Source organism: Vipera berus (assembly GCF_964194415.1).
Source record: "Vipera berus genome assembly, chromosome: 8".
Lineage (NCBI taxonomy): Eukaryota > Metazoa > Chordata > Lepidosauria > Squamata > Viperidae > Vipera > Vipera berus.
This window is the reverse complement of record NC_138211.1, coordinates 23741727-23759952: the sequence shown is the minus strand read 5'-3', so window position 1 is coordinate 23759952 and position 18226 is coordinate 23741727. Positions and strand designations below refer to the sequence as shown.

Genomic DNA, 18226 nt, shown 5'->3' with positions numbered 1-18226 from the left:
GAAGGTTGCCGCGCGCACACCCCTCCTTTGCCCAGGGTTGCCGCTTCAGCTGCCATGGCCGGGCGTGTTGCATGGTTGGCAGCTTTGTGCAGCGCTGCCAGGGCGGCGTGCAAGTAAGGGGGACTTCTCCCTCTGGGTGTGGGGGGAGAAAGACGTATTCTCCAACTGGCTCTTCCTTCTCCTTCTCTGGGCTGGGCTGCAATCTCACCCGTTACTTCTGTGCCTCCTCCTTCCTCCTCCCGCCCTTGCAGAAAAAAAGGAGAAGGCAGGCAGTAGGGTAGGAGGTTTCCCCATCCTGAATGCTCCAAAAAGGGGTTTCCCTTCTTTGCCCGCAGCCCCACCCTGGATTGCTGGCATCCTTTGCTGGAGAAATCCCTGTCTTTGCAAGAGAGGCAAAAGTGATCGCCCTTTTGCAAGCAGGAAATCTTGCAAGGGAATTGCAGCACTCTTTCCCTGGCTTGCCCCACATTTGGGGTTTCCTTCCTCGCAAGGAGACCCACAAGGGGTGCTCGGAAGGCTCTTGGAAACCCCAAGCAGGGCACTTGGAAGGCATTTGGAAGCCCCATGTGGGGCACTCAGAAGGCACTTGGAATCTGTCCTGCTCGTGCATGTGTTTGGCTTCCACACCGCGCCACCACTGCTGCTGGAGCCCACAATCTGCCCGGCCTCCCCTCCGCCTACTTTGCACAGCACCTCCTGGGCTCCCCACACCCGCCGTTAACCCTCCCGCACCATGCAGGGTAAGGTTGGCGCCCCCGCCCCTGCCCAGATGACCTCGCCTCCCCCAAGCATTTTTTTTATTAACCTGCTTTCAGCTGCATTCTGTTTCTCCGTTTGCTTCTCAGCCTTTGCCACGTGTTTGTGGGACTATTGGTAAAAAAGAAAAAAAGTTCCATGAGACTTTCTAACTTCCTGTAGCCCGAACGGCAGAACTCTGAATTGGAAACAACCTAAGGGGCAATTGAATGTGGTTTTCCATTTGTCCCGTTTTTTTATTCTGTAATATGCCTCTCTCAAGTCCAACTTTGAAAAAATATTCCAGCATGTCCTTCATCAAAGGGAGGGGTAGAGGTTACTTTCACTACTGCATTGAGAGACTTACACTCCACACAGAGACGAAGAGACCCATCCTTCTTTTCGTGGAATAGTACAGGGGCTTCTGTTTTTGGGTTTGCTGGTTGGATGAAACCCCTTGCTAGATTCTTCTCTATGATTTTTTTTTAATTCTTCTAATTCCCACGGGGTCATGGACTATAGTTTTGGTTTAGGTAACTTTGCCCCTGGGAGTATTTCAATAGCACAGTCTGTGGGTCGGTGAGGGGGTAATTTGTCAGACCTCTCTTCACTGAAAACTTCAGCTAAATCTCGGTATTCTTCTGGTATGCCTTGCAGCTCCCCCTCACTTGCTGCTGCTGCACTTTCTGGGGATTTCACACACACACACACACACACACACACACACACCTTTGGCTTGGGTTGCCTTCTGGGCATTGATTTTTCCCTTTGGGAATCTCAGTTCTTCAGTTCTCCAATCCACCCTAGGGTTTCATTTTGTCAGCCACACCATGCCTAATATGAGTGGGCATTCCATCCCAGGGGTCACCACAAACATTAAAGTCTCTATGTGGTTCCCTATGGTAAGCTGGATGGGTCATGTGGTGAGAGTCGCCAGGATCCCCCCTGCAATGGACCCATCTAATTGACCAAAAGAAATCGGCTTCTTCAGCCTCCTCACCAGGATTCCTAGATTCCCCACCAGGGTTGGGCTTATGAGGCAACGATTGCAGCTGGAATCTATTAGGCTCTTAGGGTGACTTTTTCCAGCATCCCTGGTGAGGGGCATGATGGGTCCACTTACCATGGGTTTATCCTCCAAACCATCCTCTGAATATTCCAAGGGTTCTCTGGTCTGGGTTTCAGGGCCCACCTCCCCATCTGGAGGGGGTTAGGACCTCGACAACCTCCACGCTCTTCATTGCCGTTTCCTTCGGCTTCAGTGAGGTCTTCCCTGGTTCCCCCCTGTTGTTTGGTCAGGCTTTCAAACCGGAGTCTTTGAGTGTCTGGGTTACAATAGTTCCATTTCATACAGATATATGTTATTTGTTGTTGGTAGTTGCGAAGTTGTGTCCGACCCATCGTGACCCCATGGACAACGTTCCTCCAGGCCTTCCTGCCCTCTACCATCTTCTGGAGTCCATTTAGGCTCACGCCTACTGCTTCAGTGACTCCATCCAGCCACCTCATTCTCTGTCGTCCCCTTCTTTTATTGCCCTCAACCTTTCCCAGCATTAGGCTCTTCTCCAGTGAGTCCTTCCTTCTCATTAGGTGGCCAAAGTATTTGAGTTTCAACTTCAGGATCTGGCCTTCTAAAAAGCGGTCAGGGTCGATCTCCTCTAGGACTGACCGGTTTGATTGCCTTGCAGTCCAAGGGACTCACAGGAGTCTTCTCCAGTTCAAAGGCCTCAATTCTTTGGCGCTCAGCCTTTCTTATGTTCCAACTTTCACTGGCATACATTGCAACTGGGAAGACCATAGCCTTGACTATATGCACTTTTGTTGGCAGGGTGACCTCTCTGCTTTTTAGTATGCTGTCTAGATTTGCCTTGGCTTTCCTCCCCAGAAGCAAGTGTCTTTTAATTTCTTGGCTGCAGTCCCTGTCTGTGGTGATCTTGGAGCCCAGGAAAATAAAATCTGTCACTACCTCCATTTCTTCCCCATCTATTTGCCAGGAATTGAGAGGGCCGGATGCCATGATCTTGGTTTTCTTAATGTTAAGTTTCAACCCAAGTTTTGCACTCTCCTTCTTCACCCGCAACAAGAGGCTCTTTAGTTCCTCTTCACTTTCTGCCATTAGAGTGGTATCATCTGCATATCTTATTGCCTTATTTAGGTATAGATAAAATATGTGGCAGTATGCCATTTGGTTGTAAAGGGAAAAAAATTGCAGTTTATACTGAAGTTAAAAGTTAATGTTAGGATAGGGCTATTTAACAAAGGGAAGGGCTGCTTTCTCCTCAACAAGGGATTTGTTTTTAGCTTTCTGCTCTCTGCCTAAAAATTCATCCCTATCATTCCTTTTCTTAATTTGCTCCTTATTTATCTCTATCCTCTGTTGTGCTGCCTTGTTGCTGCCTGCAGGCCTCCCTGTCAAGTCCCAGTAACACCTCATCCTCTGCCAGCTGATGACCCTGGTCTACTGCTGTCTGTAGCACCTGGTCTACTGTGCTGCAGTGTTCCACCACCCCTACCAACAGCTCTGCAGCCATGTGGCTCCTGTTTGCTGATCCATCACGCCGGTGTTGTGGTTCCTTTAGCAAACAAGGCTGCCTGGATGGTTCACAGTAAGCTCTCCTCTTCTCTCCCTGGCTGCTTCTCCTCCCTGCTCCACTATCCTCACTGGCTCTCCTGTTTCTCCTCTCTGCCGGTGGTTGCACTGCACTCAGTCGACTTTCTTCTCCGGCCCGAAGCTGATTCTCCTCTCTGCTCTGCAGATCGTTCTTCTCCTTCTTTTTCTTCTCCACTCTTTTATTTTTCCGACTTATCTTTCCCTCTCCTCCTACTATTTTGTCTTAGTTTAAGATAACTTAGTTTAATAGCAACTTCTCTTCCCACAATGTAACCTTGCTTCCCCTGTGGCCGTCATCTTGGAAGGCTTTTGATTACCTATTAAATATATTGTGCAAGATTGCCCACTATGTTTGTTCTCTGGTTGCCTAAACAGTGTTTCTCAACCTTGGCAGCTTGAAGATGTGTGGACCTCTACTCCCAGAATTCCCCAGCCAGCCTTACTAGTTGAGGAATTCTGGGAGTTGAAGTCCATACATCTTCAAGCTGTCAAGGTTGAGAAACATTGCCCTAGATACTATCACTGTCAAATGGTTGTCCAATCTTTTCTTAAAGTGATGGAGCACCAACAGCTGCGGGAGGAAACCTGTTCCATGGATTAATTGTCAGGAAATTTCTCCTTAGTTCTAGGTTGGACCTTCCTTTAACAAATTCCCACCCATTATTTCTTATCCTGCTCTCTGGTGCTTTGGAGAACAGGTCAACCCCCTGTTCCCTAATGACAGTCCCTCAAGCATTGGAAGGTGACTGCCATGTCACCTTTAAACCTTCTCTTCATTAGACTGAATACGTCCAATTCTTGCAACTGCTCATCATATGTTTCAGGCTCCAGTCCCCCAATCATCTTTGTTGCTCTTCTCGGCATCTTGTTTTGTACTGTGGTGTACAAAACTGAATGCTGTGTTCCAAGTGTGGCCTTACTAGTGCTGTATAAAGTGGCATTATGATTTCTTGTGATCTTGATTCTCTCCCTCTCTTTATTGAAAAGTTTTAACATACATTTTATCTTTAACAATCCCCCCTCCCCCTCCCGTACCCATCCCTCCCTACCCCTCACCCCTCCCCCCCCCCGACTTCCCAGAGCTAAGTACAGGGTATAAAAACAAAAAAAACCAATCATAAACATCCATATGCTAACAACGATTCTCTCCCTCTCTTGATGCCATTCAAGACTGCAGAGGTTTTTTTGGCAGCTGCAGCACACGGCTGGCTCATATTCAAGGGATTGTCCACTAGGACTCTGAGATCCCTCTGACAGTTGCTGCTATTGAGCCAGGGAGCACCTGTTCTATAGCTATGCATTTGGTTTTTCTTGCCTAAATGTAAAATATCTATGGAGATTCTCAGCCATCCAGGTCATGGTTGTATCAAAGGTGCTTTTTCAAAAGGCAACTGGACTATGTTTTTTCCTTGAGGAAGAAGATATGTTACTTCTCATTCAAGAAGCTTCATCAGTTCTGACTGGATGGGCGAAGGGAATGGAAGGATTAGTTATGAGATGAGGAGCAAACCTTACTTTTCTCTCCCTTGAATTTCATTTTGTTAGATAGGGCCCAGTGTCCATTGAGATCCATCTGTATCTTAAGGCTATTTTCGGGTGTTGGTTATTCCTGCCAGTTTGGTATCATCTGCAAATTTAATGACTTCCTCTTCTATTCCCTCATCTCAGTCTTTCAGTCAATTTTGAAGCCAAATGACTCTGAAGAGTAGGAACCCTCTGACCTGTGTGAGAGAAGTTTGGCTGATCTTCCTGCCTGCCCTTGGTTTTGAGAGAGGATGAAATGGCCGGTCCGTTCTGCTAGAACATTTCTAAACTCTGGTTATTATGTTGGGAAATGTAATGATGAAAGGCAATGTTAAGAGGCAAAAGCTATTATTCACAGGGCAGTAGTTCATAGCAAAAAGTGTGCACTCTCTCACATGCACACTTTCTCTTCCTCTTTCACTGACGTCATGTAGACACATGAGAAAGAAGAGGGGGAGGGAGAGGGGAGGAGAGAGAAGGGGTCATTCCCTTAGACTGACAAGCTAGGTGTACTTAAAAGAGCATTGAAAAAGGCTGGGGCTGACACCTTAGGCCCTTTCTGGATTACAAGTGGAACAGGACTTGGAGTCAATGATGCAGAGCCACTGCTAGGAGTAAAACCACCTAGGAAGGAAGCCAGCCCCAGTGACTGGCAACAACAATGACTCAGTGCAGAGAGGTCCTCTTCCTAGAAGAACCACAAGTGAGTGACGCCACCACAAGACTCAGACTGGGAATGCCCAAGGACGAATGCCAGCCCTGTTGACTCTGCGGCAGCTTCAGCCCCCAAGCTCAGCTCCTGAGACCGAGACCTTTGACCCAGAGAATCTCAGGACAGGAGGGCAGCTGGTGAATTAGCGGTGAAAGTCTCCCAGGCCGGAGCACCAGCAATGAGGGGCTCCAAAGGGCGTTGAGGGCTGTCCCCTCTGTTTGCTACTTGAATAAATATACAGTACTTTTACATTTATATTTCAGATTTTTTTCTCAAATGAAACACGAAGCAAAAAAGAATGATGGTGCATATATTAGCCTTTAAAAATACTTTCATTTGTTTGTTTGCTTGTTTATTTTTCACATTACTGAACGTCCCATTTCCCTCAAAAAGGGACTCTGGGCCATGTTTTACCGTGGACTCCCACACAGAAATTTTACTTTGTAGACAAAGCCTCAATCTTCGGAGCCTTGGTAGTGCAATTTCACCATAATCTAATTACTCTTTTTATAGGATAGGTTAGCTACAAAAAATTATAATCTGGAACAATGATTTGACATTGTGTTCTATCATTCTGTCTCGGCCAATGAATCCAACTACTGTCTCACCAGTATTTCTAATAGCAGTCCATTGTTGGAAGTCAGCACCCACCCACCCTCCTATAGAAGGAAATATTTTGGGGAATATTTAAAAAGTAGAATATATTTCCCCAAAGGAATAATAGAAAATCTTAGGCAGAAACTCCCCCCCCCCCACACACAGGTTTCTCTGCAGAAACCAGGTCTGTAGAAATGCAAATCTGATAATCTTTTCAGAAAGACTGGAGCCAGGAAGATTAGAGCTGATGGGATTAGAAAGACAAAGATCCCTAGAACCAACAACCCTTCACCCATCCAACACAGGACATAGCCATCAGCCACAGCCACAGGGAAGCAGGACATGACCTTTAGGACATAATAGGATTAATCCACCACCATTAGAATACCAAAAAGAACACGCTCAAGAGCTCAGGTCAAAGTTCATTTTTATTTTTATTTTTATTCCATTTATATCCCGCCCTTCTCCGAAGACTCAGGGCGGCTTACAAGCTTAGCAGTAGCCTTCATTCTGTGTATATGCCTGCTTATTAGGGCTTTCATACACCCCCCAAGCGGCATTATTACAAAGTCAGCTTAATTGCCCCCAACAATCTGGGTCCTCATTTTACCTACCTCGGAAGGATGGAAGGCTGAGTCAACCTTGAGCCTGGTGGGACTCGAACCTGCACTAATTGCAGGCAGCTGGTGTTACTTAAGGAGGCATTAGCCCACTGCTCCACCAAGGCTCATGCCACAGGAACAGGAAACAACTCCAAACACAAAAGCCCAAGAAGGTATAAAGACCCGCCACTCCCAGCTACATGTGGTCAGTTTTCCCAGAGCCACATTTCTGTCTGGCTCTGCTCTTCAATAAACTACAACCTTCTTTCTAAAGCAGTCTCCATTTTGTTTATCTCCGGCTTGGACTGGATCCTGATGAAGACTTTTCTTTCAACACCACAATGGATGCTGCTATCTGACAAATAATCTAGGAGTATTGTAATCAATTCCTGTGAGGAATTCCAGGAATGGGGTCAGGACAGAAAAAAACTTCCTCCTGATTCATGCAAAGCTAAATTCTGCTGTATGATGTTCAACAAAGGCAACCTCTGCCTAGGATTGCAAGGCTAGCAGATTTAAGGCCATCTCAGTCAGCTTGATTCCAACATGGTGAGGGTGCTACAGAATGATACGATGGCCTTCACTGATGCCAACAGCACTTTAGCAGTCAGAGCGACTCTTTCAGCAGTGATGTGGTTAATGTCACATGGCCCAGGGCCAGGGAATGGTTCACTGGCTGCAGCCTCCAGACCTGCAACTGAGCGTCTGCAACAGGCCATCTCTAGCAATGGAAGAGGAAAGGCAGCAAAGCCAAGAGCCCTGGGCTCAGCTCAGAAGAGCCAACACGAGCAGACCAACCGCAGTGGTCCTTCTTGCTGTACCATGTGACAGCTCTAGGTGACACACCTGTCCTTTATGGGCGCAACTCTCTGCAGGACAGGTTAAGTAATAATTCCCTTGAGAGGGGAATCCACTTCACCAGGATTCACTCCCCATCCAACTCCCAATCCAGATGTTATATTAAGACTTAAAACATTACTTGTGATTCAGAAATGAAAGTGTGCAATCCATCTACTGATGGTTTCTTTGTAGTTTCTCCAGCAGCTTCGCATACATTTTAAACTGAATTACAGATGTGACGTGGCTTTGTCAAATTTCTGTGGGCAACTGAGTTTGAAATTCATTCTGAAACTCCAGGATGCTACGAAGATGAAAAGAAATGAGACGAGTGCCAAAAGGAGCTGTCGGAACCCCCCATTTCTTCCCTTCCCTATTCTTCATTCTCTTCACTTTCAGGTTCTGCCATTTTAATGGGGGGGACTGATGGGCCTTCCTTTGCTTTGTTCCTTCCTCTTTGAAGTATCTCTTACTTGGGATGAGAATGGATGGTGCCTCCGGCTACCTGTCTTATCTCCTGGCAGAGGAGGGGAGAGACCTGACAGCCTTGAGAGCGGGGCCTTATCGGCTCTTTCTCACAACAATTGGCTCTATTCAAAAGTTCCTGTTGAAACAATGCAAGCTTTCTTGGGAGGTCTGACTGGGGCAGGTCCTTACAGGAGCTCCAACTCTGGTAAAAAAAGAGCCAGGTGAAAATAAAAAAAAATCAGGAGCTTCTGGCAAAAAAACATGAATGGAAACAATTTCTAAATTGTCAAAGCAGAAAACCGTGCAAAGGAGCAGCCAGCTGTTGGATGACAAATTGAGTCTGTACATCGGCAGAAGCTGCTGGACGCCCCCTGGAGGCTGCACTGGCTTTCTCAGAGAGGAAACCAGAGCAACTAAAGCAGGTATAATAACGTGCTAGGGCACGGGTCGGCAACCCGCGGCTCCGGAGCTGCATGCGGCTCTTTAAGCCATCTCATGCGGCTCCCAGGCCTCCTCTGCCGTTCTGCAAAAAAGTCCCATTGAGAGAATGGGGCGGCAGAGGTTTGGAGAGCTGATGCCTTTCGGGGCCAAAAGAAATGCAAACGAAGGCAGCAGCTCTCCAAACGGGGCAACGGCAGCTCAGCTCTCCAAACCTCCTCGCCCCGTTTCCAAGGCTGCCGGCTTCGTCCATGTTTGACGGTGGCAGCAGATCTCCAAACGGCTGGTGGCGGTTTGGAGAGTTGCGCGCACAGCTCTCCAAACCTCCTCCTCCCCGTTTGCAGGGCTGCTGGCTTCCTCAAACATGGACGAAACCGGCAGATCTCCAAACGGGCGGAGGAGCTCCAAACCTCCAGTGCCCTGTTTGGAGAGCTGCTCCCTTCCGCGTTTCTTTCAAATGCGGATGAAGGCAGCAGCTCTCCAAACGGGGCGCCGGAGGTTTGGAGACCTGCGCAGGTCTCCAAACCTCCGGCGCCCCATTTGGAGAGCTGCTGCCTTCATCCATGTTTGACGGTGGCAGCAGATCTCCAAACGAGCGGCGGCGGTTTGGAGAGCTGCACGCGCAGCTCTCCAAACCTCAACCGTCCTGTTTGCAGAGTTTCCACCTTCGTCAAACATGATCTCCAAACCGGCGGCAGCGGTTTGGAGGCCCTGGGGGGAGGGGCAGGGTGCTCGGGCGGCTCTGGCAGTGCCCGGGCTGAAAACGGCACCCAGGGAGACTCGCCGCCGCTGCCACGCAGGTGCCTCCCAAGGCTACAAGCTTCACACGGAAAGTCCGGCGTCTGGGGAAGCGGCAGTGAAAGGGCCGCCTCCCTTTCCCCCCACCCGGCTTCAGTTGGGAGTTTTGTGCTCTCGAAGTTGGCGAGGACTTTTCAGGCTAGCTAGCAGAAGAGAAGCCAGGCCCTTCCTCCTCGGGAGCCATGAGCAGGTGTGGGAAGTGGTGCAAGCGCGGCCTCATGAAATTTGCCCGCACCCTCTTCAAACTCGTCACGGGCAGGCTTAGCAAAGGTAAAGGCGAGGAGTAAAGGTGACGTGGGAATGGCAGGCGGCAGAGGGAGGGAGGGAGGGAAAGGAGCGAGAAGACCAGCTGACGCCATTCACCAATCGTTGGGTTTAGGGAGTGGAAGGGTTCCCAGTTCTCTTCGGAGAGGGCGTTTGCTGCGCTTGTGGTGTTTTGCAGGCTGAGAAAGGTGTGCTAACTGTTTGTTGGGTCACTTCTGGGCAATCACGGGGGCCCTGGACGATGTGGGGTTTTGCAGCAAAGCCTGGTAGGAAAAGGCTTCATCGGGACACGCTTTCCTGCTTAGGGGGCTTCCGAAGCTATGAATCACCCTTTCCAGTTTGCAGCAGTAGTGGCAGCAGCTGGAAGGCGGCGTGAAAACCGGTCCGCGAACCTCTTGTTTCCCGGGGGAAGAGTTGGAGCCTGTTGTTTTGCACATGCGCTCGCATGCGCGCACATGCACACCCTTCTTTGCGGCTCCCAGTTTTTTCTTTTCTGAGGGAACCGGTTCCGAGTGGCTCTTTCACTGTTTCGGGTTGCCGGCCCTTGTGCTAGGGCATCTAGAGCCACTGCACAGTAAACAGAGTTAAAACTCAAAAGAATTCAAATTCAGATGATTTCACTACTTACCTATTATGACATGTATATGCTGCCTGACTCCCAATGAGTCTTGGTAGCTCACAAGAAAAAAATATCATAAAATCATAAAATATACAGTTGGGAACAAAAATAAGGAGTAAAAAATAAGAGGACAAGAGCCAGGCTGGAATGAAAAAGAATCCCTTCTCCTTATGGATTGGCCACAGTTAGAAAGTAAAGAACAGAAATTAGTTTCTCACTGGGCAGAAGCAAGAGGAGTAAACAATAAGCTGCCTATGTTTGGGTATGATACTAAACGTTTTAGGGAAGAGCAGGCTGAGGCAGGCCAGGGCCCTTCAGGTCCAGAACAGGAAAGGCATAGTGCAGGCGAGGAGCAAGCCCCCCCCCACCTGATCCTAGAGCAGTGATGGCAAACCTTTTAGAGCAGGGCTTTTCAACCTTTTCACCCACTGCACCACTTTTAGGATATGGCAACATCCGAGGACCACCTAGCCAGGGTCCAAAACCTGATGACCAAAAAAAAAAAAAGTAAAAAAGTGGGGTCACAAAAGACTCACAACAGTTCGCTTAGTGACTGTTCGAAGTTACAATGGCACTGAAAAAAGTGCCCCCCCCCGAGCCACAGCCGAGCAAGACACCTGCCTGCCCACCCGGCGGTGCTCTTCCTCCTATCCGAGGTTTTCATTGTTGTGAGCATTTCTGTTGAAGATTGTCAGCGGGGGTGGGGTGGGGTTTTTTGGTTTTTTATCCCCCCCCCCCGTCTGCTAGGTGGTTGCAGCAGGTCTTGGTCACTTCACATGACCCTGGGACACTGTGACCATCATAAATATGAATCAGTTGCCAAGCATCTGAACGTAAATCACAAGACCCTGGAGATGCTGCAACATTCCAGCTGATCGGCGCTTCTTCTGGGCTCAGAAGCGCCAGAATCAGCGCTGAGCTCCAGCTGGATCCTGGTGCTGATCCTGGTGATTCCGCTGAGCCCTGACAGCCCTGCAGCTCCAGCTGTCTCTCGCTCAGGCTTGTGCGGTGCTGCCACTGGTTCAGCTCATTCCCCTCCCCCACTACCACTTTTCTAGGATGGTCACGTACCACCTGCCAGGTGCCAATGTACCACAGGTGGTACCCGTACCACTGGTTGAAAAGCCCTATTTTAGAGACCAAGTGCCCAAACGCAACCCAAAAGCCACTTATTTATTGCAAAGTGCCAGGGCTGCATAAGCATTGTGGTACTTTTGGGGGGGGGCAGAGAGGCACCTCCGAGTGCCACCTCTGGCACGCAAAAGCCAAGGGTGCAAAAAACAGCCACTGCTGCACCGCAGGGTGCAGATACAAGGCACCACGCAAGAACTGGGCAGGGCTAGTGAGTATCAAGCAGGCACTAGCCCCACTCCATTTGCAGCATGTGCGTGCTCCTGGCCTTGTGCGCGCATGCACACATGTAAAATGCTTCCTCCTCCCTTTTCTTCCAGTCCACCAATCGACAATGGTTGATGACCTCTGCTCTACCACCTCTACTTGAGCTTGCTAGTCGGTCGCTTCGCCTCCTTTGTGCTGGATGGGGCTCCTGCTCCAGGCAGCAGTGGTGGCCTGATGGACCTGCTGCTGGTGGCGGTGGCCTGCGTGCCAACAGAGAAGGCTCTGAGTGCCGCCTCTGGCATGCATGCCATAGGTTTGCCACCACTGTCCTAGACCAAGGAGAGCAGAGAGGAGGAGGGAACATCTGAGGCAGGCTCAATTGCTCGGGAGGAGACCATCCCGGCCCACTTCACAAGGCACACCTGCGGAGTAAGATATAAGGAGACGCTGTGGGGTAGGGCATTTGCCAGGAACAAATGTGTTATCTGAAGATAGTGAATTATGCTCTTGTCTTACCTGGACACTTTGAAATCTGGACTGGTTGGTTTCCTGCTTCACAACCACAGAAGACATTTCTGAGTCTTTCCTTACAGACTGCAGGTAAGCCACGAGTTAAAAGGACTATTTACATTCTGTTTTTGTATTATCTGTCTTGCCTGTGTGTGCATTGATTGAACTCTTGCCAGCTTATGTGGGAGCTTTTGGGGGAACTTTGGGCAGTGATTAAAGAACTGTTTCTTTGCCAGCTGACTGCTTTGCCTCTGTTCGGGGCCCTGGGTCATCACAGATAGTTTTTTAAAAAAGGGATTGTGAAGAGTGTTTAAAAGATCATTTGGAACTGGTGAATGGTAAAGAAAGAGTAAATAGAGTTTAGTTTTATGTGAAACAATATATATCAAAGCAAGATGGGCATCAAATAAACCTAATAAGTAAATAAATAAAATTAGGGAGGAAAGCTAATTTATACAATGCTGCAATAATGAGGCCTATGCCATCTTTACCTAACCCAGGAATCATAGCTGCAATCCTAGGGAATGGCTGGGCTGAAGCACAGAGCGCCTGTGAAAATGCCCCATGCCGGTTTCCAGAGGGAAAGGAGGAAAAGTCAAAGGGCTGCAGATTGATCGTCCTGCCTCCATTATTCCAAAACGTGGCAGGGGTCCAGGGGATTTGAAGAGCCATCTCACCCCAATGGGACTAGCCCACCCACTCACTCCAGCAGAAGGGGCCTGCTAAGGATGCCACCATCCAAGGAATTCCAGTAAAGTCCAGGAGCAGAGCCTTTCCCTCTATGGCCCCAGATCCATGGAAGACTCCACCACCGGAAGTGAGAACCATTCCCACCCTCTAAGTCTTCTGGAAAGCTATCAAAACCTGGTCTGGCCATTTGGCGTGGAACTCCAAGGGGGACGCTCACTGCTAGAGGTGCATGACAGGGTAAGACTCTCTTGTCCCTATGCCATCCTTGGTTCTAGTTTATATATATATATATATATATATATATATATATATATATATATATATATATATATATATATATATATATATATATATATATATATATATAAAATTTTATATGTTTCTTTTTTTTACTCTTTGTGAGCTGCCCAGAGTCACCTAACAGGGAGATGGATGACGTGTCAATTTAATAAACAAACAAACCTAGTGATAAGTTATAACCAATACCTTGAATGTTTTTGTAGGGGATAACTAGATTCCTGGAAGACCAGTGGATCCAGAGCCACTAGTGCCTTTCATCTGGGGAGCCCCTGAGCTCTTGACCATGCTGAACTGGCAAGGAGTCCCTCCCTGGCAATTAAGCCATCATTCATGAGCAGTTTCACACCTATACCCAGACACACATCATCACTTTCAATAATTTCCCACATGTCAAATTTTTGTGCAAACATGTATTGCTTTTAAGGATTTCTCCATTTTCACAATCCGCAACCGCATCCTGAGAAGAAAACCCACAGCTTCTAGAGGGGAAGTTCTGGCATGAGCGAAGCTGGTGCCTCATCAGCTGCCACAGCCTATATAAGGGCTGCCCAGGGAGAGCAGAGGCCAATCTGCAGAGGAGAGGAAGGTCGGGAAGGAGGAGTCTGCTGGCCTTTTTGTGCAGGTACAAAGTTTACCCTGAATGGGCTGTCTCTGTGTTTGTATTTTCATGTTTGCTCTAGAACATAAAGCAAAAGTCTCCTCACAGGCATTTTCCAAAAAATCAAATGAAAGACACACTTTAATAAATGTGTGTGTAACTCCAGGAGTCCTTCTGCTCTAATCAACAGTGACAAGTTTATTGTCACAAATAAGGAAAAAGATCCGACTCACTTTTCTTTCTTGTACTTTACAGTTTGAGCAGGATGCAGTTCTGTGCAGCGAACCAGCCCTACCCAACAAAGGTAAGATGCTCAACCACCTTCTTCTGGAACGTGGCTCCTTTGACCGGGCAAGGACATTTGGCAGTTCCCTCATCAGCATTTGGCTGGCACTGCAAACGTGGGCATTTCCGAGCCCTCTGGTGCTCCAGCAAGAATCTGGAGCGCAACTGAAGCTTTTTAACCTGTTGGACCTGCCAGACCTTTTCAGCCTCTCCCCGTTCCTGAAGAATGGGGAACAGGAAAGTGCCCAGGGCAGGATTGAACTCAGCATCTCAGAAACATGATTGGTTACTTTTTACATTCCAAACACTATCAAAATCCGCCATCACTGAAATCATGATAACTTGCCAAAAAAAATTGCAATAAGAGATCCAATCTAGAAATAAGGAGGAGTTTTCTGATAGACAATTAACCAGTAGAACGGCTTGTTTCCAGAAGTTGTGGGTGCTCCATCACTGGAGGCTTTCAGGAAGAAGCTGGACAGCCCTTTGCCCAGGATGGAATAAGGTCTCATGCAGGGGTTTGGACTACAATATGGAACCCACTAATGGCATCCTATTTGTTGTGGCCACTTCAGCCATCCTGTCTTATTGCTAAAAGCCACAATCTATCACAATCAGGACCTCTGAAAGCGTGAATCTGCAGCACGCTGAATTTGGGTTGCCAGGCTTCATCTGAAGGACTTACAGTCATGATTTTTCTTTTCTTTTTTTAATCTGCTATCGTATTTACTGTCTGTGAACAGATACCTTAATGTTTCTGAAGTGTGTGTGTGTGTGTGTGTGTGTGTGTGTGTGTGTGTGTGTGTGTGTGTGTAAGATACAGATCACTAAGTTTATGAAAATGATAACTGTATTTTATCTTCCCGGGATACAGGTTTGAAGGAACTTGGGTGGGAAAGAACTTTGCTCCTGCTCCTTCATGGTGTGCACCCTTTAAGGGGGCAAACTCTTATAAAAATCTTCAACTCATTTCTCTTTTGCCACAGAATGCCTTCCAAGCCAGTGAGATCGATGTGCAGGTAGCAGTGATCAAGAATGAGCCCTTGAAGAGCTTCAGGAAGGCTGTGCTGATTGTCATTGCAACCAAGAGCATGAAGAATTCTCCTCCCAGGCTCTTCTCTGATGAGGACCTAATGGACATTCTAAGCACAGTCTTAGGTAGAGTTTGCAGCATCAAATGCCCACTTTATGTTTTGTGACTGTAAGAAATCCCTTCTCAGACCAAACAAGCAGTAGTACAAACTATGAGAACCGAATTTGAAACCCAGAAGCTCACATTGCCTTCATCCTGTGCTCTTACACCAAAGAGCAGCAAGCCATAGAAAATACAATCTGGTAGATAGTTATCCAGGATTGTTCCAATGACTTAATGGAAGTTACCCTGGACCACATAGCGTTGACTTGTAAAACAAGTGAGTGTTAGAAAAAAGTCTCTGACAGCTAAGTGTTTAGGGTTTTGTTTTAACAATATTCTAAAGGCTTAGCAAAATTATCTATCTTTGTGGAGAAATAATTCCATGAGAGCGAATTAGGAGCTTTTTCCAAACTGTCCTCTCCATTGCCCTACTACCAGTTTTAGGCTGTTGGAGGGGTGCAGAATGTCCAAAATCCATTTGGCTGAACTTGTGGGTAATTCAATGGTGGCAACATCAACAGTTCTCTTAAATGGGGCTGAATAAGTCAAATGAGAATGTTTTTTTCTGTTCAGAACCAGTCACATTTGACATCTATGGATACACAGAAGCCTCTAATTCCATCTATCACTTCTGGAGGAATGTTGTCTCCAACATCCAAGATGCAGACCACAAGTCCCTCGTCTTCCAGGAACCTGCACAGTTGGTAGCCATGCATCTTCAGAGTCCCAACCTCGAGCAAGCAGGTAAATCCCGTTGCCGAATTATGGAGCAACCCAGCCAACGCCTGCCATCTTCTCTGTGTTAAGCCAAACAGAAAATGATATTTTCACCACTGATTTTATTTCCCCATATTTTTCAGTGAAGTTAAAAATGTCTGTGTATCGTCCAAAAATCGAGGCTGGAACTCAAAGGGTCCCTGTGGTATTGAGCATCCAGAAGAGGAAGCACTATCTCTCCTGCGTGTGGAAGGAGGGACAGCCAGTGCTGCAGCTGGAGGTCAGTTGCCCTCTCTTCTCTTCGTTTTGTTTTTGTTTTTTTGAAGTGCAACCACGGGGCAGAATAACAGAGTTGAGAGGGGCCTTGGAGGTCTTCTAGTGACTTAAAATGGGTCTTAAATCCAATCCGCTCAACCTGACAAGGGTGGATGGTGCCCGTTCCCAGCTCTTCTTCCCTCTTTCTCTGATTAATCAGTGTGTGTGCTTGGAGCTCCCCTCCCCCTCCCAAACAGGGGCTGTCAATGAGTCTGAAGGGAGATGCAGCCTAGGGTCAGTGCAGCAATGCTAAGCTAACGTCCAAACCCAGAGAGCCCCGGGGCCTTCACAGTCATACCCAGCTCGAAGGGATGGCTCTTTGGGGGGGACTGTGAGGAGGCTATGGGGTGCAATGAGGTTCAAACAGAAGGTGAGGCTGCAGCTAGAATAGTGCAGGGAAGGCCATTAAACCAAAAAGTTTGGCCGAAAAATCAAGTTAGCTCAAATGGCTTCCGACTTTTGCATTCTGCAAGGGGACACAAAACTTATGTGGTTTTAGGGATCCAGCACTGAAAGACAACAGACATTATTTTGCTTGAGCAGGGCTTGGAAGACCTCTTATGCCCCTTCCAACACTGTTATTCTGTATTTTAGAAGTCGGGGTTTGGTGGGGCTAAAGCAAGCCCACTAGCCTCAGTTTAGGCCCAAATGTAGATCATCCACTCCTTCCAGACTGCATTCCAAGAGTTACCCAGATTTTTTCTCCTGCAGGAAGCCAACATCCAAGGGAACCTTGACAAATCTGAGCTGGGCCGCTTCCTTTTCTACAAAATTGACAATGAAAAGCACTCAAGGTTCGAATCAGCTGAGTTCCCAGGATGGTTCATCTGCACGTCCATTCAGCCTGAGGAGGCTGTTGCCATGACCAAACAACTCGGAGGCCCTAGGGTCATTGTGGATTACAGCCTCTCCGGCCAGTGACCAGAGGCTGCTCTGCCCTTCTCCAGCCTCGGCAGGTGGCAAAACAACAGACGCTGCATGCCAGGATGGCCCAAAGAGCTCTCTAGCCTCCGCGTTATTGGCAGAGAACTTTTTTTTGGCTGGAAAGTCTGAGTACACAAACACAAACTGAAGGGGGGTGTAATATTTTAAATACCTATTTATTAATAATTTAATAAATATTTGCCATTTTATACCAGACATATGATGATAAATTAAATTTTATATTGATGCTTTATTAATAATTTAATAAATAATTTATGCCAGATGCTCTTGATTACATTTGAATCACTTTGTATCATGTTTCCATCATTCTTTGTGCTCTAATTAAGAGAGGGGGTGGGGGCAGGGACAGCAACTCTCACCCAGCAGCTGGTGGCTGAAAGAGGATCCTGGAACTGCACCCTGCTCCGCCAAAATTTTGCCTGGCTTGACTCCCAAGGCCCCTCCAGAGTGAAGCCACGGCTGCCTCCAGGCCAGATCAAGAAAAGCCAATGTCCTGCATTCCAGCTGCAGTACGAAAGAGGTTTATCGCAATCTCAGCTCTGATGAACAGGATCTGAAATGATGGCCAGTTGTTCTGACCCGGCTCCCCAAACACAACAGACGCTCCAAAAAGCCTCTAACATTCCTTTTATTTCAAGAACTCCCACAGATTCACACAGCCTCTAAATAATGGAGCTCACTCCCTTTTTCCCTGTACGGGTCTCCCAACACCCAGAGTTACTCTCAGTCTCACCACGCTTGTAACCAAAAGTCCTTCAAGCAAGCTGGCTATTTCTCAACAGAAGACACGCCCACGCTCAGAAGGCGCTCTGACTCCCAGCTCCACAAGATCTGTGGAAAACTCCGGCAAAATTCCAATTAGAAGTGTCAGGAGTTCAAATACAGGTGGCTGACCAGCAGGAAGACAAATAGTTGTCTTCCACACCTACCTATTCATCTCCTCCCCTGCCTTTTATCTACAGCTGAGAGTGGGGCTCCATTAGCAGCGGAGACTCTTCCACCCCGAAAACCGCCTCATAGCCTCTCACTGTTCTCCTCTTCTCAGCTTCCGCCACGCCTGCACATCAATCACTGGCCTCATGTGATCCTCCTCTCCTGAATCACTTGCCTCAAGGCATGGAGGTCTCAGCCTTTCCATCTGAGAGATGGCAGACGGCCCAGGCTGCGCCTCTGTCCCTGGTTGCGACA

At 47.8% G+C, this 18226-nt stretch overlaps 1 protein-coding gene across 1 annotated transcript; it reads left to right on the top strand.

Moving 5' to 3' along the window:
- The first annotated feature begins 13624 nt into the window (after positions 1-13624).
- On the top strand, positions 13625-17300 carry IL1B (interleukin 1 beta). The gene is made up of 6 exons (XM_081333616.1): positions 13625-13665; positions 13897-13945; positions 14913-15084; positions 15635-15805; positions 15922-16058; positions 16805-17300. The coding sequence occupies exons 2-6, from the start codon at positions 13907-13909 to the stop codon at positions 17012-17014; spliced, it is 729 nt and encodes a 242-aa protein (XP_081189742.1). The 5' UTR covers positions 13625-13665; positions 13897-13906; the 3' UTR covers positions 17015-17300.
- The last annotated feature ends 926 nt before the right edge of the window (positions 17301-18226 follow it).

Excerpts from the sequence above, each read along its gene's own strand:
- IL1B (XM_081333616.1), top strand. The coding sequence starts at position 13,907 with ATGCAGTTCTGTGCAGCGAACCAGCCCTACCCAACAAAG. Across the intron at positions 15,806-15,921 it reads TCCCAACCTCGAGCAAGCAG|TGAAGTTAAAAATGTCTGTG; the intron begins GTAAATCCCGTT and ends CATATTTTTCAG. Across the intron at positions 16,059-16,804 it reads AGCCAGTGCTGCAGCTGGAG|GAAGCCAACATCCAAGGGAA; the intron begins GTCAGTTGCCCT and ends TTTCTCCTGCAG.